At 39.6% G+C, this 21821-nt stretch overlaps 1 protein-coding gene across 3 annotated transcripts in view; it reads left to right on the forward strand.

The window, feature by feature from the left end:
* Window positions 1-893: 893 nt before the first annotated feature.
* Window positions 894-21821, forward strand: part of CRYBG3 (crystallin beta-gamma domain containing 3) — a 131073-nt gene continuing 110145 nt past the window's right edge. For 2 of the 3 annotated variants that reach the window (XM_037834058.1, XM_037834067.1), the window contains exon 1: window positions 894-1238. In XM_037834058.1, coding sequence (XP_037689986.1) covers window positions 1090-1238 — 149 coding nt within the window. In that variant the 5' untranslated portion in view covers window positions 894-1089. The remainder of the gene's footprint in view (window positions 1239-21821) is intronic. The other variant, XM_037834077.1, reaches the window with a different exon arrangement.

A 21821-nucleotide genomic window follows, 5' to 3' on the forward strand; every position in this document is an offset into this window, starting at 1 on the left:
CCAGTCAAAGCTGCCCTGAACATTTCATTTTTGTCTCATTCACTTGTATACAGTTTTTAATTGCAGGCCATATCACTGATTTCTACACCCTCCGAGGGCAGTTCTGCTTTAAAACAAACAAAGATGAAACACATGGGGTGAATGAATGTCAATGTTTTCTGTACTAACTGCTAGGGTATTAAAACAAAACAAAACAAAACAAAACAAAAAACTAAGAAAAGCCATACTACTATGTTTAGGCATTTATTTTAAAGCAAGTCAGGAAACTTTTGTTTCCAGATTTGTGAGACAATCTTGAATCATACTTGTTTTTGATCAGTGTCGTTTATGAATGAGGATTTGCAGAGCAATATGTAACTTGGAGTGTGAGAATTTTAAAGCAATTCCGGTTGGAAAAATTATTCCACATTTACTATTAAGCCAGCCTACAGGAAACGAATTAAGAACTTGACAGTTACCATTCTTTTTTTCTACCTAAGATTCGCCCCTGGGGTAACCGCATTTGTTTTTTTTTTGCGGTTCTGGTGAAAACCATGTTGGAGCTGAAGACAGTCCAGGGCACGCGGGATCTGCAGCTTACCAAGTACTTTCATAAACCTCTTTCAAAAATCTGAAAACTGTTTCCTTGCACTGGCTGTAGGATAAAACATAAGAGAAACCAGTAAATGAAAACAAAGCCAAACAAGCTGCAGACTAAACTCATTTGGGCGGGAAGCCCGGAATCTAGGGTCGCAAGTCGCGCGTTCCCGCCTCCCGGTCTCAGGCCTGCGCCTGCAACTGGGACACTGCACGCGGTGGCGGGCACTGGCTACGCCCGGGCTCGGGGCGGTGCCGCGGCCTCTGGCTCCTCCCGGGGGCGGGCAGGGCCCGGCGGGGGCGGGAGGAGGAGCAGTCGCGGCAGCGCGAGGAGCAGCCGTCCGGGGATCGCGTTGCGCCCGCGTCTGTGCTGCTCGCGATGGACTGAGCTGCGCCGGCGGCCCGCGCCGATTGGGTCCTGCCCTCGCTGGGTTCCGCGGCGCGGGGCTGGGCTCCGAGCGCCACCTCGCCAGTTTCCACAGACGGTCCCGGGCCGGCGGCCGCGCCAGGGAGATGTCCGGCGGCCGGAGGAGAGGCGCCGCGCCTTGGCACAGCTTCTCCCGGTTCTTCGGTACCCGAAGCCCTTCCCGGGACAAGGAAGAGGAAGAGGAAGAGAGGTCGGGGACGAGCCAGACAACCGCTCCGGGCCGGGGCGCTGCCAGGTGGGAGCCACGAAGGGCGTGGGAGGCGCTCCCTCTGTGCGGCCTCGGTGGGACCCGGGCTCCTCATCTGACCGCCCGCAGCCAGCCGCTCTCGAGCCAGGGTGCGGTTTGCTCGCCACTTTCTGTTCTCCTTCCATTGCTAAAGTTTCCTCCTTCTTGTCCATACCGCATCACTCTCCATGATTTGGTGTGTTAAACCTGGGGGAAGTTCTTGATCCGCAGCCGTGTGCATTCCCAGCGGGCCCACGCTCTTCCTTTTCTATTCCCCCGCCCCCATAAGTGATTCTGTTCCCATTCCACACACGCGTCTGCTCTCCAAGTTCTATGGCAAAAGCGATTTCCTCGTCGTCCTGCCGCAGTAATAGGAAACAGTTGTGAGCTGAGCACAGCAATCAGCCAAGGGAATAAGGGCGCGATCTGAAAAATACTTGAGGTGGAATAGTAGATCGGGGCAGAAATGGGAAAAGGTAAGGCTTTGGAGTGTTAACCTTGCAGCTGGCATTTTACCATCTTATTTGCATTTTCTCAAAATGATTTTTTAAAAGTGTAATGCTGAGTTCCCAGGATTTCGTTAAAATAAGGAAACATCACTAGTTTAGTTTTTCTTTTATTTTGTTTTTACCATTATCTGGACATTTAAGTGATGCTGCCCTTCCTTCTTTCCCATCTCTCTTCGGGAACATCTACTTCAAGTTCCCATACAGATTCCAGAAACTGGGATTGAGCTGTTGTGGTTTCAGTAATGAAAATGTGCCCTTCTTCTGTAATCTTTTCTCTTTCCACCCGCAGTAAAATCGAGTTTTTTAGGTAGATGTGTCTTATTAAAATGCCCGTTCCTAAGTCTTCCCCTCCATCCTAAAGGAGGAAGGGGGTTAAATAAAATGGAACCCACTATTTTAAACTTTTAATGATGAGAGGCTTTTACCAGCCCTCCAAAATTGCCCTAGAAGAGTGTGTAACCCATGAGATTGGAAGGACTGAGCTCTTGAAAGCTATGTTTACTTGAGAGGCTTCCTGGTGAGCTTCATGGTAAAATGGATGGGAAACAGAACTGTGACTGAGTTCAGTTACATAGTATCCAGGTTTCGTAATTTGATTTCCTCCTCTTTTTTAATAGACTTTATTTTTTAGGAAGTTTTAGATTTATAGGAAATCTGAGAAGATAGTACAGAGAGTTCCCATATACCCCATACCAAGTTTCCCCTATTATTAACATCTTACATGTAACGTCCTTTTTTAAAAAAAATTAAAAAAATTTATTGTGGTAACATATACAACAAAGTTTCCCATTTTAACCATTTTTACGTGTACAATTCAGTGATATTATCACATTCACAGTGCTGTGCTACCATTACCACCTGTTTTTTATATCATCCCAGAGACTACTCATAAAGCATTAACTCCCCGCCCCCAACAACCTGAAATCTACTTTCTGTCTCTATCACTTTGCATATACTAGTTATTTCATATAAGTGGAATCGTACAGTATTTGTCCTTTTGAGTCTGATTTATTTCACTCAACAAGATGTCTCCAGGGTTCATCCATGTTGTAGCATGTAATCAGAACTCATTCCTTTTTACAGCTGAATAATATTCCATTGTATGTATATACCACATATTGTTTGTTTTCAATTATTTAACATATAACAAGTCCTATGTGGTGTGGGTAACTATAGGCACCTTAACATGTATTAAGGATTATTAAGGTCTGTATTCTGGTTTTTCATTGTACTCAAAATGAAATGAAAGGTATTGTCTCTCAAACTTGGGTTGGGGTGGGTTGCTTCCACATTTTGACTGTTGTGAATAATGCTGTTATAAACATTGGTGTACAAATGTCTGTTCATGTCCCTGCTTTTGGGTAAGTACCTAGAAGTGGGATTACCAGGTCATATGGTAATTTTATACTTAACTTTCTGAGGAATCACCAAACTCTTTCCACAGTGGCTGCACCATTTTACATTTCCACCAACAGTCTACGAGGATTCTTGTTTCTCTGCATTCTCATAAATGCTTGTTTTCTATTTTTTTAAATTTTATTTTAATAATATTTATTCTAGTGGGTGTGAAGTGGCATCTCATTTCGGTTTTAATTTGTGTTTTTTTAATGGTTGTGTTTTTATTTTACTCATTTATAGTAAATTGTGAATCATTTCCATCTGTTAATAAAATACTACGTTTTTCAACCAAGCTCCTACTGTCATTGACTGGCTATTCTCTTGGGAGGTTTCAGCTCTTATTGCCCTATCTGACAATAGGAGCATTTGAAATTCAAAGTTACACAGTAGTTAAAAATAGTTTTGAAGTCTGACAGGTCCCAACCAAGATGTCAGATAGTTCTGCTGGTGTGGGCAGACAGCCTATGCTGCCTGTCATCCTGGTAAAACACTGGCAATCTTGCATAATATGAAAGCATATTTTCTTTAAAGGAAATCCCAAGTAGACTCAGCAAAAGTTGGAAACTTGATCATTGTTAGAAAGGAATAGGCAGTCCAATTTCAGGTTATCAGTATTGTCCTGAAAGTCTGCTTGCCTGCCTCCCTGCCCTCTTTTGGCTTTTTAAGGACACTTCTGAAGTTTAGTATCTTTTTTGACTGGAGTTAATCAATCTAGCAACTAGTCCCTTGTCCACACCTAACACTTCTCTATTCTTATCATCTCTAGAGGGGCACCAACTATGGCTTTTTGACCACGAAAATTTTAATTGTGCTCAGTTGGACGCTAATTTTGTCCTTGTCTATTTAATAATTTGCCTCATCTTAAGGGGGTAGCAGATGATCCTTTGTTGGACATTTTAGTGTTTAAATGCTCTTAATTCTTTCTTTTCAAGGTTATAAACAAACACAAAGCCTTTATTGAAAGTTTAATGTCACAAATGGATATGCTCAGTAGTACCTAATGTCCCAGTAACACAATACCCTGGTGTTAACAAGATTGGAAACAGAATTACAATTCGTCGCTGTGATCTTATTTCAAAAGGAAAGGGCATTTTGGCTGTTTCTCTTGGAGGCAGTAAAAACTTTTATTCTTAATGAAAATCTGCTTTACCTTTTATACTGGTGGTTTTAGATGCAGAGTTGTCAGTTCGGTAGACATCATGAGCTTGGTGTGATAGGGATATAAAGATGAATGAGAAAAGGGGTCCTTTCCTTCGAGTCTCTGTGAGAAGCTGAGACCAATTGAAAACGGAATGCTAGCACCTGTCGTGTGTCTAGTGCTTTATAGTTTACAAAGTACTTTTAGTAATGTTATTACATATAACCTTTGACAAACCCATATTATCAGTATCCCTGTTTTACTGTAAAAAACAAGCTTGAAAAAACTTACCCAAAGTCACATAACTGTTTTCAGTTATTTAAGATATAACAAGTCCTATGTGGTGTGGGTAACTATAGGCACCTTAACATATATTAAGGATTATTAAGGTCTGTATTCTGGTTTTTCATTGTACTCAAAATGAAATGAAAAGTATTGTCTCTCAAACTTGTGTTGTACAGTCCCCTTTTCTTCTGTACTCACATTATTCACTTGTGTAATTTATTATGTAACTTAAGCATATACAAATACAAAACTGGATATAAATTCCTCAAGAACAGAATTCCTCAAGAATTCTTTAAGAAACAGTTAAAAATTAAATGCAGATGTAACCACAGATTCCACAAAAGTCATATTTACAACACCATCCTGACAGCTTCTTTCTGGCTCTTCATACCAAATGAATAGGGTACCAACTGGGACAAACACAGGGTCTTTGGGGTTTTTGTACCATTTTGCACCATGCCACGATTTGGGTCCTCCAGCATTTCTGTTTGATCCTTAGGGAAATACCTTTGTCATTAGGAGAGCTCTGAGTTATCTGGGTCTTTGGGGTTTTTGTACCATTTTGCACCATGCCACGATTTGGGTCCTCCAGCATTTCTGTTTGATCCTTAGGGAAATACCTTTGTCATTAGGAGAGCTCTGAATTATCTGGGCTTTATTTGGTGTGAACATAATACAATTTATTGAGTTTGCTGCTGTTCTTTTCTCGTGAACTTTCAGTACTGAAAGAAGGCTTATGAGCAGCCATGCTAGTGAATATGTGAGCTCAGGTGTGGTGACTCAAATTAGTTGGCAGTATTCATATCTTGGATGGTTGAGCAGGTCCAGGAAGTGCTTATGTTAATTTATTTTGGATTATGTGGGAAATGAAAACTACAGTTGAAGTTTTCACAGGAGACTCAAGACCTCCAGAGTTCTGTGGATCCCAGTTTGAGAATCTGTACTGCAATGCTAAGACCGGTTTCTGAGTCCACAAGGAATGGAATCATTTAAAGTGATGTGGGGAAGTAGGGAAGGCTTCATGGTTGTCTGACTGGCTCTTCAAGTAATTAGTGATGTTTCTGTAGGCCAAGAACTTTGCAGGGAGGATAGAGAGAATGGGGGAACAGACATTCTAGGCTGAGCAGAGGACTGCAGGGATGTATGATCTGTTAGGGGCTGTATTTATTAGTGGGACAAAGTGAAAGAAGCAGCAGTGAGAAAGTTAGGTTGAGTCAAGCTGAGGTTGTAAAAGGTCTTGAGAGAATTTTTGCAAAAGACTGTTAAACAGGTATTGCTGAGATGTGAAAACTTGGAGAATACCGGCTTTCTAGTTTTATCTGCTTTGAGAAAATGATTTCTCAACTTTGTTTCATTGCGGTATCATACACGATGGTCAGTTTAAAATGAATACCTTGTAATGCTTGTCACTGGCGAGGGAATAGTAAGGGGGGAACAATATTTATCAAATGCTGACTGTGCACTGGGTCTTGGGTCAGTGCTTTTCCTTGTCTCATCTCATTTAAACCTCAGACTCAGCCTGGACAGTTCACATGCTTACTATACCATGAGTAAACTGAGGGTTGGGAGAGTTCTTAGAGGCAGACACTGTCGACATTTTGGGTTGAGCTGGACTCTTCCATCCTTTGCAGAACATTTGGCATCTGTGACCTTGCCCAATAACTGACCCACATAGATGGGTGGGAGAAAGACTGGAGCCACTCCCATGGAGACTGATTTACCCCAGTCACGAGAAGAGTACTTTCAGGGGTCAGGCTTGAACCTGGGTCTCTCTAACTGGCTCCAAGTTCTGGTTCTTTTTTCCACACTATCCTACCCATCACTCCTCTGAACTTTGCTCCTTCAAAACACATTATTCAAAGATTATGTCAGTTTGGACCTTGCTTCTCTTTGTTCAACAATGAGCGACATTGTGGCTCATTTCACGTATATTCTTTTTAGCTGTTACTTTGAGTAGCTAGAGAGAGTGTTATTGATAGAAAGAAGGCAACAGAGGCTCTCTAGCCTGAAGATCAGGGTCTGTGCCTTACTCATCTTGGCAGCCCCAGCATCTAGCTCAGGTGGGAAGTTAATCTGTGTTGTTGGTTGGAGCAGCAAAGCACCTATTAATTTCAGCTGGGGGCCATTCCCCCAACCCTGATGTGGATGTTTAGGAATGTGGGGAGATGCTTTTGCTTCTTACCATGACAGAGAGTGTTTAATGGGTGTGGCCAGGATGCTAGTGGGCTTATACTTCAGAAGATATTCTTATCTAAAATATCAATAGTGTCCCTGATGATGAGCATGGGAGCTGTCAGCTTTCAGGTTAAAGTATCAGTTTTGACCACAGCATCAACTATGTTAGGAAAGGGAACATGGTAGTGTCAGTTTTCAAGAAGATTGTATTTTCATTGACTTGAAAGCAATATAGAAAATAATTGGTAAATAGTTGAGTTGAACAGGCAGTACTGGTGTGATGTTGGAGGACCATGTCAGCAGTTCATACCTGCTGTGTAAAATTGACTGGCAAATTCCAGAAGTGTCCTCAGGGCTCTGTATTTTGGGAGAATCTTAGGCTCCCCAGTTAAGGCATAGAACCTACCCTTAGCAGTGAGGTAGAAATATAGACTGCTTTAGAGTGTTAAAACCCTACTTTTTTTCAAGTGAGATTTCTGCCTCTTGAGTTTAACAAGGTGCCAGATGGCTACTTTGGGAATTCTGTTTCTCTGAGGGCATTCCTTGAAAACTAACTCATTTGTACACTCTGAATGTAGTAGAGTTGCAAGTGTACCACAAATTAGCTTGCAGTAAATTTATGTAATCAGGACTTCAAATTTTATTAAGACAATGATAACATTTTCAGGTTCTTTGTCCATCACAATGGGAAACATATAAAAAGGATGAGAGCAAATTTCAAAAATAAGAGGAAAATAATACTCCCTTAAGACAAAATATTTCATTTCCCACCCAGTGTTCTCATGAAATACACTGAAGTCCAGATATACGAGAAATGGTAAATGCAACTATGGTAGCAAGAAGATGTAGCTTGAAATAGATTTAAACTAAAGAAAATAATCCAGACTGTATGTTAAAAAGAGATAACCAGTATGATATAAAAGAAGTCATATTTGTTTTGAGCCTGTTCATTGCTTAAGTTTGAGTGGTTGCTATGTCTCAAGTACAGTGTTGAGCAATGGCGATACGAAGATGAGAGTGAATGATCAAAACTTACAGAGTTCATAAAAATTTGTCCTTGAAGAGTTTATAAATCAATGGAGACTTGTACTTCCCTCTTCTTAAGATGACCTCATAAGCCAAATGTGTCTTTGGTGTGTGTGACTTGCTTGGCTCAGAATACACTTAATATTTCATGAGTGTCATATATCATATGAAAACTTTGGGCTTTCAAAATGGAATTATTAACTTTCTCTGAGAATGGGTTTAATTAACCCTTTGCCAAGTCCAAACCTTGGAGGAGATGTTATCCACAGTACCTGCAGGTTTGGCATATCCTCAATGGAGCCAGGAAAGTGGCTGCTTTCAGGAATCAACGTTCCAAGTCAGTGGAGGGCCTTACGTCAAGTGAGATGATGTTGATAGAGAAACAAGTTGAAGTTATGGGACCAGAAATAACACATTCTTAGTGTACATTTAGCAAATCACAAATGGCCAACTGACGATACAACTTCAGTTGGACTGTATCTTAAAGTTTAACCTCCAGGAGTACTTAATCGGAAGTGTCTTAAAACACTGAAAAAACTTTTGATTAGCCAAATGGTTTTTTGTTTTTTTTGCCTGAGACATTAGTGATGACAAAGCAAAACCACCCTTTTTTGAGGCTCTGTTCAGGTCCAAGCCTTGTGCTTGGGGCTTTACATATATAAATTCATTTATTCCTTAGAGCAACCCTATGAGAGAGGTATCTTTACTCTATTTTACAGAAATAAAAGTTAAGGCTCAGAGAGGTTCAATAACTAATCAGAAGTCTTACAGCTTCTATGGTAGTCAAATTCTAGTCTTTGAAATCAGAGCCTACAGCATGAGGTGACAGTTTCCTCTACCTAGCATGGGAAGACCATCAGAGAAGCCTGGTCTTAAAAAATGGTTTTGAATGAAAATAAAATACAGTGGCTGCAGCTGTACATCTGCCCAAATGGTCTGGTTCAGTACTACGTACAATATAGAATTTATAGTACTGACAGTTGAAAGAGAGGAAAATAATTGGAAATGTTTATACAAATTATGAATGTAACTTTAAACACATAAAAAGGGCCACTCCTTCAAAAGAGAAATACAAATAGCAAGATACCATGTTTCACCTGTTAGATAAGCAAAACTCCAATTTGATGTGGGGAACCTGGAACTCTCATACATTACTGATGGCAGTATAAATTGACACACCACTTTGGAGGGAAATATGTCTAGTTCTATATTTTACAAATTCACACACTCTAATTCAGCAATTCCCTTCTAGGAAATCACCCCACAGATACAACTGCAAACAGGCCAAATGAGGCCTATGCAAGTTTTGTCACTGCAGCATCATTTTAATAACAAAAGATGGCAAATAGTGTGGATTCCCCATGATAGGGAATAGTTATGTAATGGAAGATTATGCAGCTGTCAAAAAAAATGAGACGACTTTTTATGTACTGGTAAGGAACTATTTCCAAGATATGTTAAGTTAAAAAAAAAAAAAAAGCAAGGCACAAACCATTGTGTATAATATATTCCCATTTGTGTATAAAAGGGGGGATATGACAATTGTAACAAATATTCCACACGAATCTAGAATTCGTGTTGCTGGTGGGGTGGTAAATGGGAATCCTGTATTTTATACATGAATTGTTCTGTAAACAGGGGTGGGGTATGAAATAACCTATTAGTGTTTTATTACCTATTTTTGAGGGATGGGGACTAGGTGAATGGGACCAGGAATGGGAGGGACACTTTTCATTTTATACTTACTACACTTAAAAAAAAATATGTGAATTACCTATTTCAAAAATTAAGTAAAAAACACTTACTTGAGGTCTGATGAATACCTGTTTAGAAAATGGGCAGAGGGGGTGGGTGGGAATTACTGGTCCTGAGTTGGCAAAAATCCTCCAAAAAAAGAATGAATTTTAGTAACTTGTTCAAGTGGGAAAAGTTCTGATTAAGGCTGTAAATATCTAATAGTAGTCTGTATAATACTGAGTAGCTTGTTATTTAGACACTAGATGTATGAGTGAGGCTTATGCATTGTTAATCTGTAATGTGAAACTGAGTGGAGTTAATATTTAAGGTCACAGAAATATGGACTCAACTCATTTGTGAGATCAGTTATCATCCACACTGAGTAAATAGCAGTGTCATATATGACATGAAAATGGTATTTGAGTGCTCCCACAAATAATAAAGTCATTTCTAGAAGATATATGCTAGAAATCTATACTTACTCTCTGTGTTAAAATTTATAAAAAAAGTGAATACTACCTCAGTGGCATATCAAAATTTTTTTGTAACTAATTACATGCTTTTTACAACAAGGAATGAAATATTTTAAATTTTATGCTTTATTAATGGGGACTGGTTAGGGGAGATGTAAACTCTCTGCCTTGTATTGTTTTCTTTGTCGAAGTACCAAAGAGCATTCCCTGGCTGAAAGGGCTGCCCAAAATGTGAACTGTAATAATTTTGATTGTTCCATTGTTCTAAGTAGGCAGATAGAGATCTTGTTTGACGATGTTGTATATATTAGGATACAAAGAAAGTACTATTATGCAGTATTTGTATTTTGTTTTTCAGCTATTCTAAATTCGTTGCTTGTATGCTTTCAAGGACTTGTTTTTATTTGCTTTTTTAAAATTAACTACAGTACGCCTTTGTATTTTTTGGTCTTTTTAACAGTCATGTGCTTTTGCAGAAAAAGTATGAAGTTATAAGAAAATAAAAAAGAAAAAAGAAGCACTCTTATAACCCTACCCACTCAGAGACAGATACCAAATTCCATAACCATTTCTTATGTGCACATCTACATGTCTAAATGTTTTTGTAAAAAGTATAAGTTCTCTTCAGAATTTAGAAACTTGTTTTTCTTTTCGCTTCACAATTGTGCATTGAAATTTTTTTACAATAATGCATTTATAGAGTTATAAAAATAATTTAAAATTTAATCTTTTTAAAAATCTGGGTCTTGTTATCACTTTTCAAAATCTGGTTTGAATATCTAAATGTCTCCCTGCTTGCTTGGGTTTTGTATTCTAATGGGCGGGAGAGGGGGGTCAGAAAATAAACAAACAGATTAATCTGAAATGTGCTTTGAAGTAAAAATAAAGCAGGGTGAGGGTATGGAGAATGATGGAAGTGGTTAGTCTGAGGTAAGGATGTTTTGTTGTAGCTAGGATGATCATGAAAGAACTCTGTTGGGTAACCTCTGAGCAAAGTTCTGGATAATAGTTGTAAGTGTGATGAACAAGTCTGAGGAAAGAACTTTCCAGGCAGAGGAAACAGCCAGTTCCAAGGTCCTGGGGCTGGATCACAGTGGCAAGGAAGCCAGTGTGGGCAGAAACAGTAGAAAGGAGTGGAGAACGGTGTCAGTGACACAGGGAAGAGAGCCTGGGGTCAGATGGGGCAGGACTTGGTAGACCATGGGAAGGAGATGACAAGATTTACTTTTTGAAAGAATCCCTTGGGAGTGTGTGTGTGTGTGTGTTTGTGTATGCTCATATTTACACATATGTGTCTATATGTGGAAGACTTTCACACAGGAGGAAGGATTTGAGTTGGGGATTGGAGGTAGGAGATGAGGTCAGGCTTGGTCAAGTTCTGGGGGTTGTGAGAGGGCACATGGTCTCTTGCCTGTCCCTGGATCCCTTCTGGGCCTTTCCTCGGGACAGTTTGTTGAATGAGATATGAATGAATGCCCCATTTTAGAAGGCAGGGAGAAGACTATTCTGAGTTCATGTCTCAGCAAAAGATTCAGGGGTTGATTCTTGTGAGATGGGACACAAACATTTAGAACATGAAGGGCATGGAATGGAGGACTTTGGGAGAACAGAGCAGTGACTATTAACATGTATCCTGTAGGCAGCTCAGGTATACTTCAAACATGCTCAAGATTCTCCCTCTGTAGCCTATAATTGGACTGGAATTATGGGTCTGTTTTGGGGGCATGAGATGAGGGACAGGAAACAAAACAGCTTCAAGATAAATTATAGGAGAGGGCCCACATCATGGTGAAAAGGAATGTCAGCAGAATCTAAGTTTGCAAAGCAACAGAGCCTCATAATTGTTTCTACTACCTTTCCTCCCTTTTCCCGATTTTCCTCCGAAGAGTTGAATTCATTCAAGTGCCAGATGTTTAAGCTAAAATACATGCTGTTTGACTGCCTTAAAATTGTGGCTTTTAGTTACCTTTAATTTGAAGCCCAGAAATAGTGCCATAACTACCTGTTTTATATTCTGTTAATGGTCATTAAAAAATGCAAGTTACCACTCTATTGCTGGCATTCAGTGTTTATGAATGGACAGTTTTTCTGATGGTTGTTTGCAAATCGTCGGTGTGGATACTTGGTCTTTATTCCCAGAGAAGCAGGGTTGGACATGCTGGGTGGGGCTCCAGGCCAGTGCACAGAAGCCAATTTAATCCATAATGTACCTGCAGCTTATTATTGAACAAAGAGAACTATAAAACTTGTCATGGGGAAGCAATAGTTCTAAGAAAAAATCCCCACGGTGGTGTAGATGGCTCCCAAAGCAAGCTCAGGCCCCTCAGTAGGGTGTGGGAATAAAGTTCATACTGAATTTAAGGATGTAAGTGAAGGCTGAGTGGAGTCTCAGGGGATGGAGGACAGACCCAGAGACAGCTTCAGTGACTTTAAAATAAAGACAGTGGGAGTTTCTGCCTCTTTGTTTTAATGCCCTGGTATTAATTTTGATTCTGAGTCAATCGTTGTGTTTGTCCTGCTTTACCACGAAAGCCTTGACATTAATCTACTTGTTCCTTTCCCACTAACTCTATTATTGGGAGAGCATAGCAACATGTAATTTTAGATCTGACTGGGATCTCATTTCATCTGGTCTGACCCTTTCAATATACAGATTTGTAAAATCATATCAGAAAGGTATGTTTTGATTGGTGTCTTTTGTCCCTGTGGTGCTATCCCTGAAGCAGACACATGTCTGCTTTGAGTTTCTACAAATGACAGTGGGAAGGGGAGTGGGTAACTAAAGGACCCCGTCTGTACCCTCTTCTCATTTTTTCTATTAGTCCTCCAAGGAAAAATTGCCCATGAAGGGTAGAAGTATGATTTGACCACAATTCAGGGCAATGCCTGATTCTGGATACTTCTAGGGTGTCATCATAGGAGTTGGGTCAAGACTGGAGGGCTCTGAGGTGAGGAGCAATTTGCAGCCTGCACAGAAAGGAAGGGCCTAATGAGATTGCATTAGAAAGGGAGAGATGCTGCTTAGTGGACCAGGCCTCTGGACGTAGCAGAATTTTAACAGTGGGGGAAGAGAAGATGATAGATATTCGTCCTGATTCTCTTTCCCTGTCCTCAATAATATTGCTGGTTTCTCCTCTGCAGACCACACCTTGTACAGTGGAAGTGAAAACCTAGAGTGGCCAGATACTTTCAGGCAGCATCAGATTGAGTGAGATGGAGAGGAGGGGGAGAAGGGAAGTCTTCAACAGAGGGCCCTGTAAATGGTGGAAAGCCCCTTGGACAGTGAGCTCTGGTGGCTGTTTATTCATGAGGGCATTCTGAAATCGGGGACTGGCTTTCATGGCTCCAAGATTCACTGACCTGAGAATGTTAGCATAATCAAGATGGTCCTTGTAATCTGATTTTGGCTTCCTAGCAGTGTTATGAAGGCACATTTTTCTTGTAGTGCCAGTCTCTTATTCACAAACTCTCTCAGTGTCTGTCTGTTTGAAACTATTTCAATCTCTCCCTCATTGTTGAAGGACAGTTTTTCCAGGTATAGAATTCTTGGTTAGCAGTTCTCTTTCAGTATCTTAAATATTTAATACTACTGTCTTCTCCCCTCCATGGTTTCTGTGGAGAAATCTGTACATCTTATCACGCTTCCCTCGTATTTGATAGATTGCTTTTCTCTTGCTGCTTTCAGAATTCTCTTTGTCCTTGACATTGGACAATCTGATCAGTAAGTGTTTTGGAGTAGGTCTATTGGGATCTATTCTGTTTGGAGTATGCTGTACTTCTTGAATCTGTAATTTTCTGTCTTTCATAAGAGTTGGGAAATTTTCAGTGAATATTTCTTCTATTATTCTTTCTGCCCCCTTTCCTTTCTCTTCTTCTTCTGGGACACCCATAACGTGTATATTCGAGCAGCTTCCTAATACCCTGCTCATATTTTTCCATTCTTTGACCATCTGTTCTTTTGTGTGTATGAATTCAAACGTCTTGTCTTCTGATTCACTGATCCTTTCTTCTGCCTGTTCAAATCTACTGTTGTGACCCTCCATTGTGTTTTTCATCTCCATTATTCCCTTCATTCCCATAAGTTCTGCCATTTGTTTTTTCAAGATTATGAATTCTTCTTTATGGTCATCCAGTGTCTTCCTTATATCCTTTATCTCTTTTACCATATCTTCCCTCAGTTCATTGTGTTGATTTTTGGATTGATTTAGGAGATTTGTTTGAACACCTTTAATTAGTTCTTCCCTCAGTTCATTGAATTGATTTAGCATTAATTGTCTCAACTCCTGTACTCCATTGAACTATTAGTTTGTTCCTTTGGCAGGTCCAAATTTTTGTGTTTCCTAGTATGCCTTGTTATCTTAAGCTGTCTAAGCATCTGATTTTCTTGATTACTTTATTCTGGAGCTCATTTTCACTCTTTTATCTAGGGTTTTCTTGTTGGTTGGCTTTGTTCTCTAACCTTTGGTGTTCAGTTCAACTTATTCTAGATCTCTAACTTAGGTTCTATTTAGTTGATCAGAGTTTGTCACCTCTTATTTTTGTTTCTTGCCCTGCCTCTATGTAGCCTTTTTTCTGAGAGGGTCTCCTCAGATATGGTCAACCCCAGTCAGGTTTTCCCAGTCCAGAGAGGCCCAGGACTCAGGAGGAGGGTATGAAGTTTCCCTGAGAATGAGACCTTCCTGTGAGACCTTTAGATTCTGTGCTTTTCCTATCCTGTCCAGCAGGTGGCACTTGCCAGCCTGGAGCTCCCCCACCAGTGTAAGGAGGTGCAGTGCTTTTAGTTCTCTGCAGATCCTGAGCCTGTCGGGGGCATGGCTGACTGGAGCTGGTTTCTGAATTCCAGCCTCTGGGGTCTGGGTTCTTTGAAGGAGGGCTGCCAATTGAGCTGGGCCACACCCCCTTTTCTTGGGAGAGTTATGCCCTTTGGGGAATTGTCGCCCCCACTAGGTTGATTGCTTTGTCTGTCAGATCTATTTCAGCTCTCCCGTTGCCTGTATCAGGGGCCAGTTGCAAATATCTGAGGCTTTCTGTAAAGAGCTACTTCAGTTATTTTAAAAAGAAAAGAAGGAAAAAAAAAAATCCCTTTTTGAGGCCTTTCCCCATTGTCAGCATGGATTATTCAAAAATGTGAGCTTTAGGGTATTGTTTCTTTCACCTGGATAGTTACTCTCCAACAGTTTTAATTCTGCCCTTGCCAGGGGGCTATTGAAGTATAAAAAGATAAGGAGTCAGATAGCAATAAAAGAAAAGGGACCAAATGTAGGAAAACAAAAAAACAAAAGAACACCAAGCCTTTTTGGAGCTGCAGAATGGGTGCCTGCTTCTATGTGCCCCCGCTTCCTGGAGCCTAACCCTTCTCTAACATTCCGGACACCCCCAACTCCAAAAGTTAAGTAAATTGTGAATTAATTCTGCAGTTGAGGCTGGGTTGAGCCCTCCTTATTGCTCCCAGCAGATTGTTTTTTTCCCTTCAGGGAGCCAGCTGTGAGACAGTCTGTGGGGTCTGGGCGAGGGTTTGGGTGACCTCAGCTGTTCCACTTGCTCCAGGCTAGTGTACTGTGCTTGACTGGTCAGTGGAGACCCCGAGAACGCTGTTTCATACAGTTCCTGGCTAATTCTAGCTGCCCTAGAGGAGTGACTAAATTCCACACCTCACCACTCCGCCATCTTGTCCTGCCCCCTAAGTTGAAGGCACATTCTTATAAATGATTTGTAGAAAGGTATTTTAAGGTATATGCATTATGATAACAAAACTTAGGGGGTATAATCACAGATTAAAACTCATCATCCAAAAATAATTAAATTGCCACCACCAATCTTATGTTAATGGACTTTGTGTTTAGGGATGCTCAAAATTACTGCAAATGATGTCATCAGCACCAAAGATTGCCTCCTTTCTGGAAATGGCAAGAAATTCTAGACTGCAGCACCCATAGAGAAGTGGGCAAGCCTCTGGAAGACAGTTGTGGAGGCTTGCTTCAGTTCTATTTCCAGACTTTTTTGATCCAGCCACGATAATGATGTGAGAGCTTTGGGTGTGAGAGAAAAGGCATAGGGGGAGAAGGTACCCAAAAAGTGTGCTACAGGAAGAGGAGGAGTGAAGGGCTTTTCTCTCTTTTGCTGCCTCAGCCCCCTGTGCAGTGAGTGTGTATTGTGGTTCTGTGTGTGTGTCTGTTGACGATCCAAGAAGTTGCAGTCTTACCACATGAGGAACTGGCTCCGGAAGATGCCCAGCAGTGTATCCCTTGTGTCTCGATCTGTGGCTTGGACTAGAAAAAGGGGGTTTTCTCTTGTTGATCTCATTCTGTACTTGGGGTGATCTGTGTGCTCAGTAGGGCAACAACTCTTTGCTGGGGCCAGGAGCTCTGTTGGACAACTGTGTTGGGAAAAGGATAGTGTTCCATATGACGGAGTGTTCTTAAGAATGGATGCCTACCCTTTAAGTATCAAAAAGTAATAATATTAATAAAAATATTGTTAAGTGGAAATCTTTCTGTGACCAGACTATTGTCTTCCCAGTACAAATACCAGTGATGGTTTCACCTGTAATACAAAGAGGGCCCCCTTTATCAGAGTGTGGCTGGAGGACAACCTGCTTCAGAAAAACCTGGAGAAGGTGGGTGTTGGTTGTTGAAATGTGACTTCCTGGGCCTGAATCCATTCTGAACACTTGGCGATCAGGCCTAGAAATCTGTTTACAAAACACAGTTCCCCAGATGATTCTGATGCACATAAGTGTTTGGAAGGAGAGGGGCAGCTTACTAAGGACAAGGACTTTGATTCATTCCCTGCACCCCAGCTCCTACAGCATGCCTGGCATATACAAAAAGTGAGCAGTACATCTCTGTTGAGTGAATAAGCTCTTGTGCCCACTTTTCTGGATTTTCATCTGATATGGTTAGGGGACCTCCATCACAAATGAGAATATAAGATATCTGAAGTGACTGGTTAGGGATTCTCCTCCAAGTAAATTGTTTGAACTTTTGAATGTTGAATTGGCTCTTTTTCTTTTTTTTCATATCCCAGTGGTTTACTTTATGTCTTTTATCAGTTTGTTGGAGTCCTGGTTTTCAGCTATGGTCTATGTAAGGTTGCTTAAAAACTAAGGAGCATCTATGTTACTTTGACTTTAATATTTATTTCCAAACTCTATTTAGAAATACAAGGTGGTGTTTTCTGTGCCTACATGTGATAATGATTCCTGCCCCAACTGCTTGCCATGAGCAAAGTGTATGATTTCTAAAAATATTTCTATTGAAATATTCTAGGTCCCAAAGGGGATTAAATTGTGAGAGAACAATAGGAACAGATTATCTTCTTTTATAAAAGGTTTGAGATCATCTAAATTTGAACATGTTTCTCTTTCCCTCTTATGTTTAAGAGTCTGAAAGTACCACTCTAAGACTTTTGAGTCTTTTCTGTTTTTTTTTTTTTTTTTTTTTTTATTAAGCAGGCATCTAGGTATGTAGTGTCTTGATTATCTTTATGTACCATGTTATAGTGTTTTTTTTTAAAATAAACTGAAAAATGACTTTACTCCTGTTGAATAATTAAATTCTCCCATCAGTCCCCACTTCTCTCAATGCCTTTAGAGAAAGATGTTGGGGAATGAGAGAGGCTGATACATTCTTTCAAGAGAATTATATACTATTTCATTAGGGAAAAAAAAAAAAAAACAACTAATGTGTGGTGTGTGCTATTACATTTTATCAATGGAGCACTGTTTTCTGATTAAGGTAAGAGTCTATTTGATAGATTTTTTTTAAAAAAATTCATTTGACAAATAATAAAGTGCCTTCACAGTGCCAGACCCAATAGTAGGCCTTGGAACTCAGGCAGGAATGATACTTTCTGAATTTAGTGAATTCATATTCTCTTTGGGCAAATGGATAACCAGCCATTAGGATTAAGAGCAATAAATGTATCAGAGGTGTAACTGGAATCACAAATATATAAAGCTAGGACTAAATCATAAAAGATTAAGGATTGCCCAGGGTGGGGAAGGATGTTGCAGGCAGGAGAAGAAAGTGATTTGCTGGCTTGTGAACTTGGCATATTCTAGGAATGTGAAGTGATTCTGTGTGGCAGGTGTATCTGGGGCCAGGTCTGTGCTAAGGACTATTTGTTTTATCTTTCATCTGTTAGGGATATGTTGACAGATTTTTGAACAGGGGTGTGACATGATCAGATTAACAGTTGCTTTGACAGCCATATGAAGAATGGATCAAAGCAGAGCTGTCCTGAAGATGGGAGAGACCAAGTAAGAAGGGGCTCTGGTAACCTGGCAGAGAATTGGTGAAAGCTTTAATTAAAGTGATAATTTTTATAATTAAACAAAAATTTGAAAATGTGGTGTTTGCGCTGTGTCAACACATTTTATAATTTTGATTTAGCAGTAAAAATCATGAAACATAGGATGTAAGTTTTAGAAAGCTGCACAAGTGTCAAGTAATATTTCTTTTGATGGTTTCAGCTTTAAATTCTTTAATTGCTCAGTGCTAACTACTTACCTTTATGGCAATTTAGTGGTATGTTTACCTGGCATTTTTGTGTGTGCTTGTAGTGTGTACTTGGAAGTAATTGCAGCTACTTGAAAAGCCTCAGTTCTATCATAATCCTGTGGACCCGGAGTTGCATTTGCTGCAGAGCTTTTGTATTGGAAAAGAAATGCTTACCATTTTCATTTAAAATCTCACGAAGGCAATATGTTTATAGAAAGTCCTGTAAAAGCTCTAAATAAATTAGAATTTTAGAATCTTGAAGCAAGAAGTAGGAGACTAAATTAAAAGCTTGTTGTATGTTTAGATCGTTTTTAGGTAGGTCATTCAAAATAGATTGTAGTTAGAGAATATGCTTACAAAATCAATAGGGTCAGTATAATTCTTGATTATACCCCAAATCCTTATAGTATGCCCTATTTACATGTATTTTCCCAGTCTGTTTTCTTTGATTTAAGCTTAAATAAACCAGTATCAATTAACATTCAAAAGAAGAACACTAGAAAATTGTAAACAATCTTGGAGCAAATGTAATGCTAGTAAAATAGGGGGGAAAAAGAAAAGAACCCGCTCATTTTTAAAACAGCAACCATTTGAGAGATTCTTATTTTATAGATACATATACGCATACAGGTTTCAATTTTGAAGAATATTTTTTTCTACTTTTTTTCCCTTGGTTTTTCCTATAGAATTTCCCACATGTTTAACACGTGGCTTGCATGTTTATCTTTTTTATATGCTTGCCTTTCCTCTTGACATTTAAAAGTTTAAGAGTAGGGCTATGTCTTATTGGTCCATGTATTCCTGCATAGTGTCTGGAACTTAATGAAATTTTCATCCATTATATTTTCCAGATGTTCATTATCTTTCTGTCTTCTGTTCCTGTCTTTTGAACACTTGTTCCCTGAGAAGTCTACATAATAGCACTGGATTCTAAGGATAGAAAATCTCAGTAGCATGAATCATGCCCTCTCTTTCCATCTTGTCTGCTTTGGGATGGCTTCTATCTGATCTGAAATACTGACACCTCTTCCTTTTAAGTCACTCCATCACTACCTGCTCCGATTCTCTTGGTTTTACCTACTCTCAGTTATCCTCCTGCTTATGCTTGACTCCCGCTTAAAGGTTCCAAAGGCTTCCTACTACATGTGGAAAAAAGATAAAATTCTATAACATTTTGAGCCAGTTCTTCATAGTCTGGCAACTGCCTGACTTCTGGTCTCATTCTTTAGCAGGACCACCTCTACCTGTTGCAAGTTCCTTTGCTCCAGTCTTGTACTAAAAACAAACAAACAAGATGTGGTATCCTGAAAATGCTGTATTCTCTATTACCCCCTTGCCTTTTACCTCCACTGTGGGCCCTTTAGAGATCAGGCAGAACCAGTTGTTCCTTGTCCTCTGTGCTCCATAGCGTTTTGTTCATTCAGCAATTATAACTTTTACCAACCTGTATTGTTAAAGTTTGCTTGCATATCTGTCCACTAGACTGAGTTTTTGCAAAGAACTTGTCTTGCTTATTTTTGTATCAAGACCATGCACAGTTCTGGGCACATGGTAGACAAGTAGACAGTCATGATAATCTTTAGGGCAGAGCTACTTATTTGTCTAGGATTATAAAAGTATGAAAACAAGATGACATATGAACACAGAAATATAAATGTTTAGATCTAAAATGCATATGGGTCTAACAGGAATAATGTCCCATACGGCATCTTTGAAGGTATTCCAGCCAAAAGACAATTAGAAGAGACTGTCTGGAATATTGGATCCTTAAGGTGCTATCTGAGACATGTTTGGGGCAAAATAAGCTTGCATTTATTTTTTAGTATTCCCAGAATTCACGAGATGACCCTATAGGTTTGTAAGAATTTTATGAGAAGAAATATATTCAATTCAAAATAACACTTAGCAAAGGCATTCAAAAAAATCAGGTATGCTAGTCTACATTAGATAACATAGATGAAATGGACAATTCCTAGAATACGCAAACTATCTACACAGATTCAAGAAGAAATAGAAGATCTCAACAGACTGATAAGAAGTAAAGATATTGAATCAGTACTCAAAAACCTTCCAACAAAGAAATGCCCAATACCAAGTGGCTTCATTAGTGAATTTTACCAAGCATTCCAAAAAGAATTAATGCCAGTTCCCCTCAAATTCTTCCAAAAAATTGAAGAGGAGGAAACTATTCCTAATTCATTCTATGAGGCTAGCATCACCCTCCTACCAAAGACAGGTAAAGATGACACAAGAAAAGAAACCTGCAGAATATATGAATATAGATGTAAAATTCCTCAACAAATCTTAGCAAACCAAATCCAACAGCACATTAAAAGAGTTATACACCATGATCAACTGAAATTTATCCCAGGTATGCAGAAGTGGTTCAACATAAGAAAATCAACTAATGTAATACACAACATTGATAGAATATGAAGTGGAAAAAAAGCACATCAGCTTCTCAATTGACACAGAAAAGGCATTTGACAAAATTCAGCACCCCTTCTTGTTAAAAACGTGGAAAACTAGAGATAAAAGGAAACTTCTTCAACATGATAAAAAGAGCATATATGAAAAACCCACAGCTAACGTCATACTCAGTGGTGTGATACTGAAAACTTTCCCTTTAAGATCAGGAACAAGAAGACAAGGATGCCCACTGTCGCTACTGTTACTCAGCATTGTACTGGAAGTCCTAGCCAGAGCAATTAGGCAAGAAAAGAAATAAAAGATATCCAAATTGCAAAGGAAGAAGTAAAATTATCCCTATTTGCAGATGGCGTGATTTTATATAGAGACAATCCTGTATAATCCAAAGCAAAGCTACTAGAGCAAATAAACAAATTCAGCAAAATGGCAGGGTACATGATCAACCTGAAAAAAATCAGTTGTAGTGATTTACAGATTCAACACAATCCCTATCGAAATTCCAGCTGTCTCCTTTGCAGAAATGGAAACACTGATTGTCAGATTTATGTGGAAGGGTTTGGGCCCTGAGTATCCAAAAGCATCTTGAAAAAGAAGAATGAAATTGGAGGACTCATACTTCCTGATTTTAAAACTTATTACAAAGCTACGGTCATCCACACAACATGGTACTGGCCCAAGGACAGACCTATAGACCAATGGAATTGAATTGAGATTTCAGAAAAAAACTCTTACATCTATGGCCAATTGATTTGACAAGTCCACTCAATGGGGAAATAGTCTCTTCAACAAATGGTGCTGAGAAAACTGTATCTGCATGTGCAAAAGAATGAAGGTAGACTCCTACCTCACATCACATGCAAAAATTAACCTAAAATGGATTAAAGACTAAATATAAGGGCCAGAACTATAAAACTCCTAGA

Source organism: Choloepus didactylus, chromosome 1 (assembly GCF_015220235.1).
Source record: "Choloepus didactylus isolate mChoDid1 chromosome 1, mChoDid1.pri, whole genome shotgun sequence".
NCBI classification, from domain to species: Eukaryota; Metazoa; Chordata; class Mammalia; order Pilosa; family Megalonychidae; genus Choloepus; species Choloepus didactylus.